The 8,008-nt window shown below is 42.3% G+C and overlaps 1 protein-coding gene across 1 annotated transcript; it reads right to left on the bottom strand.

Moving 5' to 3' along the window:
• Positions 1-900: 900 nt before the first annotated feature.
• Positions 901-5,341, bottom strand: LOC127230041 (igE-binding protein-like; the record flags this gene model as incomplete). Its single annotated transcript, XM_051195162.1, is given in 3 exon segments — positions 901-1,060; positions 4,497-4,845; positions 4,848-5,341. Coding segments are annotated over 3 exon segments (1,003 nt in total), but the record flags the coding sequence as incomplete, so codon positions are not given.
• Between the last annotated feature and the right edge of the window lie 2,667 nt (positions 5,342-8,008).

Raw genomic sequence — 8,008 nt, 5'->3', positions numbered from 1 at the left:
GTCACCCCATGATGCCTGGATCGCACATCTGCGCCTTGCTGGCTTATGGACAGGAAACTGGTGCCATCTTCGGGAATGGCACTGGTGGCTCTCTACATCTCCCCCTTTTTTGTTTTATAAACGCAACAGTCAAGGGTAGTGGTCTGATCTCCAGTAATGAGATGGACATTGTAATGACCCTGAATCCTGGTAGTCATCCAAGTCAGTGCCATACCCATCCGGCATCTTTTCCCTGGAGGTGGGGCCTTGGACACCAACCCACATGCAACCAGACTTCCCCTTCTCGGAGCTGCTCATATCTAGAGTCAACACGGAGCGCAGTGCTAAGCCAAACAACCTGAGTGTGAAGAATTTAGGCTAAACTAAAGAAGCACCTGTCTGCGTGCAATGGGAAAAAACCCCGCAGAGCATTAGGGCTGTTTCTGGTAAAAAAAAAAAAAAAAAAAAAAAAAAAGGACACCCTAATCTGGTTCAATGTCATAGAAGACTCAGGGTGCAAGGGCTGTCCTATTGGACCATCAATGTCCATTTTTAAACATGCTCAGCCACATAGTTGGAGAGGAACCTATCTCCATAGCAGCTAGGGCTTGAGCGATAACCACTTTGTCATGTGTCTGTTGAGCACGTAGCTTACACACCAACCAGAGCAGGAGCACCACCCCACCACATAAAAGCAGGACAAACCCCATTACACCCGCCCATTCCTTAAAGTGGGAAAAAGCGGTGGAGATCCAGCAGAACGATCCTTCTGATAGAGAGGCGTCCACACGGGTGGAATTCACATGGATGATGGCCATTCGAATTGGTCCATCAGGCTATCAAATTCTCCTGTTCACCTAAAAGATACTGAAAAAGTTGTTTAGAAAGGTTACTCGTGCATCATGATGACTGGGCATTGGTTTAGGAAACACGGACAGTATTCCCAATCTGGGTTCTGCTGATATTCGTGGAGGATTCACAAGGAGTATCATCAACCACAGGAGCCACAGGAGCATCTTCTTGGGGGATGGTTGTCACTCTGAGATAATCGCTCTGATACACAAATTGGATTTTCTCCGTCCTGTAGAAAAACACAAACAGCTCCCCTGGATCGTATTAAGATAGGATCTGGGCCTTTCCATGTACGGAGAGTACATCTTTCCATTTGACTTGTTCTTTTGGAGGTATAGGCCAGAGGCCATGTCTATCAGCCGCTGAATGACCATTAAAATCCAAATTTAAAAAACTTAAAGTAAGGAGTGAAAAAGATATGGCGGCTTTTGGTGGGAGAGAGGGCATTTCCTCTATTCTCCTTTTTTGTTTTATTAGATAAGATTTGAGCGTCCGATTGACGTGTTCCACAATGCCTTGCCCTTGTGGATTATAAGGTAGACCAGTGAGGTGTTTGATACCCATCTGTTGACGAAATGCTTAAATTTTTCAGAAGTATATGCAGGTCCATTATCTGTCTTCAATATTTGAGGCATGCCCCAAGCACTCCAGGCTTCGAGACAGTGCTGGATGACATGAGACGCCTTTTCCCCTGTTAGTGGGGAGGCATGGATAATACCCGAGCAGGTTTCCACAGAAACATGTAAATATTTCATTTTTCCAAAAGATGACACATGAGTGACATCCATTTGCCATATCTGTAGAGGCCGAAGGACTCGTGGGTTAATGCCCACATGAGGTACTGGAAGAAATTCAGAACAATTTTTGCATTGCAAGACTATTTCCCATGCTGATGCTCTGGAAATAGAAAAACGCTTGTGCAGGGTTTCTGATGTTACATGAAATAATGAATGAAATTTAGTGGCTGCTTCTATAGGATCTAAAATAGCAAAAGCTGCTGCTCGAGTGGCCAAATCTGCCAGTTTATTCCCTTGTGCCATTGGCCCAGGCAGACTTGAATGGGCACAGATGTGGGTAATGAAAACAGGATATTGTCTTGCTAATAAACATTTTTGGATCTCCTTAAACATCTCATCCACTGTACTAGAAGGCTTAATTAATCCAGCTAATTCTAAGGTTTTAACAGCATTGACTACATAAACCCAGTCAGAGACAACACTCAAAGGTCCAGGAAACACCTTTAATACCTCCAAAACTATGTTACATTCCACCATTTGTGGGGAGTCTGGTGCATATCTGTGAGTGGTAACAACTCCTTCATGTACATAAGCCCCTATTCCTGTTTTTGATCCATCTTTATACACTATCTCCCCATCAGGGAGAGGCGTGGCACTTACCATTTTTGGAAAAATCAAAGGATGTGTTCTAGCAAATGTTAATAAGGGATATTTGAGATAATGGTTATCAAAAGTTCCCAAGAAGGTAGATGCAAGAATTGCCCAATCATCACTCATAGCACATAGGGTCTGAATTTGTTCCATATTATAAGGTGTAATAATTTGCTTAGGAAACTCCCCAAAATGGGTAAGAGCTGTATTTAAGCCCTTCAGGGCAATTTTTGCATAATATTCTATAGTTTTTGCTGGGGAAACTTGATGGTGTATCCAAATTAATGGACCATTTTGCCATAAGACTGCAGTTGGCAGCAAAGCGGTCTGTAACACACAAAGATCAAAAGGCTCCTGCGCTGAGATTCTAACTAATTGTGCTGCAGTGATCGCCTGCTCCACCTTATGAAGAGCTTCTGCAGCTGCAGCAGATAGGGTTCTTAAGGAAGTCAATTGTGGATCCCCTTCAAGCACATCAAACAATGGTTTTAACTCTGCTGTTGGTATTTTTAAATAAGGCCGTAGCCAATTAATATCTCCTAGTAATTTTTGAAAATCATTCAAAGTTTTAAGTTGATCTCTTCTAATCTCCATCTTTTGAGGTAGTATAATCTCTGGTCGCACAACAGCCCCTAAGAACTGTCCTACTTCCGACCTTTGTACTTTCTCTGTAGCTATGCACAGACCATATTTCTCCAACCATTTTACCAAATCTGCATAAGCCTTTTCAAGCTCTTTCTCATTATTCCCACAAAGAAGAATATCATCCATATAATGAATAATTCTTAGAGAAATATATTTTTCCTTAACTGGTGCTAATGCCTGTTGTACATAAAGTTGACACATAGTGGGGCTATTGGCCATCCTTTGGGGCAACACCTTCCATTGAAACCTCTCGTCTGGTCCCTCATGATTAATGGCCAGTAAAGTGAAGGCAAATCTAGCTCTATCTTGCTCAAACAATGGAATAGAGAAAAAAACAATCCTTAATATCTATTATAATAACTTGCCAATGCTTAGGTAAAGCTGATAAAAGTGGAAGGCCCCGTTGGACTGGGCCAAACAGTTGCATTTGTGCATTAATGGCTCTGAGGTCATGAAGCAATCTCCATTTTCCAGATTTCTTCTTGATAACAAAAATAGGAGTATTCCAAGGAGAGTTGGATCCTTCCAAATGTCCCAAATCTAATTGCTCTTTTTACTAATTGATAAGCGGCCTCTAATTTCTCCTGTGAAAGTGGCCATTGAGGTACCCATATTGCCGCTTCAGTTATCCATGGTATGGGCATCCCTTCCCCAATGGCCCCTAGGAAAAACCCAATCCTGCACGATCATTTTTTGAAATGACTTGAACAGGTTCTTTAATGCCTTGGTACTGCTTTCCTATCCCTAGCCCTGGTATATATCCCTTATCTAACATCATATTTTGTGCAGAGATGGAATATTCATTCATTAATTTTAATCCTAATACTTTAAAAATATCTTTTCCCCATAGATTTACCGGCAAGGGAAGAACATAGGGAGTAAACAACCCTGAGTGACCTTCTGGTGCCATCCATCTTAGGGATTTAGAGCTGACAGCAGGAATGGCTTCATATCCTAGTCCCTGCAATGAATGTTCTGATTGAGTTATTGGCCATTTTGAAGGCCACCAGGAGGTGGCAATGATGCTTTTATCAGCTCCTGTGTTCAAAATTCCCTGAAAATTCTTTCCTTCTGTATTTAATGTTAATGTTGTTCTGGTATCAAGATCAACTGCAAGATAAGCAGAATCCAATTTATCTGAGTGGCCAAATCCTTCTGCCCCACTGTTTTCTGCCCCACTGTTTCATCTAATGGCCCCAAAATCCTCATGACAACTAGGAAGAATTAGTAACTGTGCTATGTGATCACCCGCGGAGATGGGAAAGATCCCACGTGGCGATTAGCACATGATCTTGAGTTGTCCCTCATAATCTTGATCTATAACTCCAGGATGGACAATTAAACCTTTTAGGGTGGTAGATGACCTTCCTAGTAATAGTGATTTTTGGCAGAGGGCCTGAAAATTCAGAAGGAACAGGTTGTACACCCATTTGGGGGGTCAAGACAATTCTAGTGGTGGCATAGAGGTCCAATCCTGCAGAACCTGCAGTGGCTCTCCGTGGGGCTTCCTCCTTTCTAGGCTCAGGGGGGAGCTCGTTGCCCCATATATTTGAGGGCCCTGAGGGTGGGGGCCCCGCAGGGCATTTTTTGGCTCAGGCAACGGTTTACCATTAATGTCTTTGACTGACTTACATTAATTTGCCCAGTGTTTGCCTTTTTTTACATCGGGGACAGATTTCTGGCATCCTCTTAGGTCCTGACATGCATTCCCTACAATTCTTTTGTATATGTCCCATTTTGCCACATTGAAAACAATTCTTATTCTTGTCTGCCATATTGCCCTTTCTTTGTCCTTGTAAAATGGTGGCCGCCAGCCCTGCATTGGTCAAAGGACCTCCTATTTCTCTACAAGCCTTAAGCCAAGCTTGTAAGCCTTTTCTTTTCCAAGGAGTTATGGCTTGTCTACATTCCTTGGTGGATTGTTCATGAACTAGTTGTTCTATTAAGGGCATAGCCTGTTCTTGATCTCCAAAAATCCTTCCATCATACGTGCTACAAAGTCTGAAAATGGTTCATTTGGTCCCTGAATGACTTTTGTAAGGTTCCCTGATACTTCCTCTCTATTAGGTAGTGCCTTCCAGGCCTTAACAGCACATGAGTTAATCTGAACATAGACCTCTAAAGGATACACTGCCTGATTATTTGTCCATTGTCCTTGTCCAGTGAGCATTTCAAATGTCCAAGCAGGCTGCCCCTCTGCCGCGTTAGCGCGGGCATGTGATTGACTCAAATCATGCCATATGGCCTTCCACTCTAAGTATTGTCCCATAGTGAGACAAGCCTTCACAACGAACATCCAGTCCGAGGGAGTCATGGCCACTGCGGACAGTCTTTCTATTTGCAACAGAGTGTAGTTCGCGCTGATACCATAAGTGCGAACAGACTCTCCCAATTCTTTAACCTGTTTATGCTCAAGAGGGTGATGGGTATGATTCCCATCTTCCTCGAACACAGGAAACATCTGGGTTATCTCATGTCTAGTTTCAGGTGAGCAAAAGGAGTATTTACATCACTTCTCTGCATAAGGAGGAGGCGCAGTAGGGACTCGTGCAGCCTCCTCCTCCAAATCTTCCTCCTCAGAGGGCGATAGTTCCTCTTCTGAGGGGTGACTGGAAAGCTCCAAAGCCTCCAATTCCTCAAAAGGATAAAGATGTTTTTTCTTTCCTCTGTGAGATGGATCTCGCAGGGCCCTTTCACTTTCTCTTTATTATGTTTTTTCTTTTTACGTGCACCCATCTTTTCTTCATTTTCTGCTTCTGACATGCTTTCTTGAAAATCTGATAATGGTCTAGTGCCTGCTTTTAGTTGCCTATCGTGTGCTTCCCCAAGACAAAACACATACAGTAAAAACAAGCAGGCAACCAAACGCACAATAATCAACCCTTCAACGGCAGTATCAAGCCCAAACAGTAGCATGACTATAAGAACTCACCTTATTTGTTACCTTTGTGCCACAGTTCTGAATCCTCTCCAGTCTCCTGAGGGTCCCCCGTGTGCCGTTTATGTCAGTTTCCCAGGTTTTGGCACCACTTGTCAAGCGCTATCACCTTGCCTGCAAGAACGATGCTCAACAACAGGATTCTTCTGCAGCTATGCTTAATGCGTGGCTCATAACAGAAAGTTGAGGGAAGACCCCGAGGAGGAAAAAGGGCTCTGCTTATATAGAGGAGCTGTGTCCGTTCCTGACAGTTGCAGCAGAGCTGTGTCCATTACTGACAGGTGCAGCCCACAATGGTCGTAACGGTCACCCCATGACTCCTGGATCGCACATCCACGCCTTGCTGGCTTATGGACAGGAAACCGGTGCCATCTTCGGGAATGCCACCAGTGGCTCCCTACATCCTGGTACAACGGTCTCCCCTAAGGAGGCTCAAAACTCCAGTGATCACTGAATACATAATGACAGATTTTCATAATTAAATGAATAAATTTTAAACCAGTGAATGGTGTTTTCTTCGTGAAGCCTAAATGATTGCTCAATACTGAAGGGTCATTGAGTTATTAATCATAGATATGAACAAAAATGAATGAATAAGGAGATAATTTCTCATAATTAACCCCTAGAGAGATAACAAATCGATATCAACATTGAATTAAAGAAAGAAAGAAAGTAAACAAAAGAGACAATTTAAAACCAACAATGTGGATCCAGACTCCACTCTTCCTGGAGTAGAAAAAGACAGATTTGTATAATGAAATAATCAGATAGTTACATCGTCTGTAACACTTGAGGCACACAAGGTGGCAACAAACTTCAGGGATCACAGATTTTATAATGAAACAATTTAATAATTACATGTTTAAATATATAAGTTGTTGACCTTTTTTTGTATTTTCAAATCCTGGGCAGACTTGAGAGATATGGAAATGTATGCTATCATCAAGGATTTTTAAAATGCCATAAGTTAATCGTCAGATAAACACACTGTCTTGCATGATCAATTCTGTTGGCCTGACATCATCACCAGCACCTGAATCTCTGTTGTGGTGCTGCAGGATCTGAGATAATGGGCCCATTCCTGGCTTAGAAGTAGTAACCAAGATGTTTGTATCAGCTGAAAAGATGGCAAAATCTGGGGCAAAACCAGCATATCTGAGAGAGAGAGAGATGTTCTTCCGTGTTCTGAGTCGTCATCTTTTTGCCAGGTCTCAGTGATGGTGCCGACCTCCTAGTGCCACTCCTTCTACTCATGGTAGATCACAACCTATGTGAAGATATGGAGGAAAAGCAGGTAGTCAACACCCAGACCACCGTGCCGGCCTTGGTGAAGTCCTTGTACTTCTCTGTTGGCACTGTGCAACCTTCTGGACTCAATCATCCAGCATCCCTCGTACACTGGGAGATGCAGAGATCATTCACAAAATGCTCTGGCCGTGTCTACAACTTTCCTAACCTTGTCCCTGACAGATATTTGCACCCTAACCGTAATCGGTGATGGCACTGTCTGTCCTTTACATAATTTAAAGAATTAAATAAGTCAGTAATAGCTAACTGTCACAAAAAATAGGGGATGTAGCATTTTACTGGCAGGGAAGCATGGCCAGAATCCAGTCATGAAGGATGTCATCATCATCAATTGAGTCAATGAATCATAAAATGTGAAGATATTGCACATTATCTCCACAAGAGGGAGCATTACAGGTCTCTTCATGGAATGGAGGATTATTGTTTACATAACCATACAAATATTTACATTATCTTGGGGACTAACACAGATTGTCAATTTAAATTCATTAATTATGTAATTAGATGATCTGTGGCACCAGATTCCAGGTGTCATGGATGATATAATCATTGTTTTATATAATTAAATAATCAAATAATGACTTTATATAACATCATCCACTTCGCTATGGTGGCTCCAAACCAGGCTCATGAACGATGCTGTCGTGATTAATTTAAATATTTTAACTACATAATTCATATTAAGATGGTCTATAATAATTGCCTCCCACAACACGTCACCACAATCCACTGATCATGGATTATCTAATGTCCTATTTTAATAATCAAATAACAACATAATCAGAGGATGAAATGGTCTGCCATACTCCACACAATTGACTCTCAGTTGACTCCCACATGATTGTGGGAAACTCCCAGGTTCATCCCTTATTTAATCGCAGAGCAGAGTAGTAACATG

Source organism: Phodopus roborovskii, unplaced genomic scaffold (genome assembly GCF_943737965.1).
Source record: "Phodopus roborovskii unplaced genomic scaffold, PHOROB, whole genome shotgun sequence".
Lineage (NCBI taxonomy): Eukaryota > Metazoa > Chordata > Mammalia > Rodentia > Cricetidae > Phodopus > Phodopus roborovskii.
The sequence above is the reverse complement of the archived record's forward strand: the minus strand, read 5'-3'. Positions and strand labels throughout refer to the sequence as shown.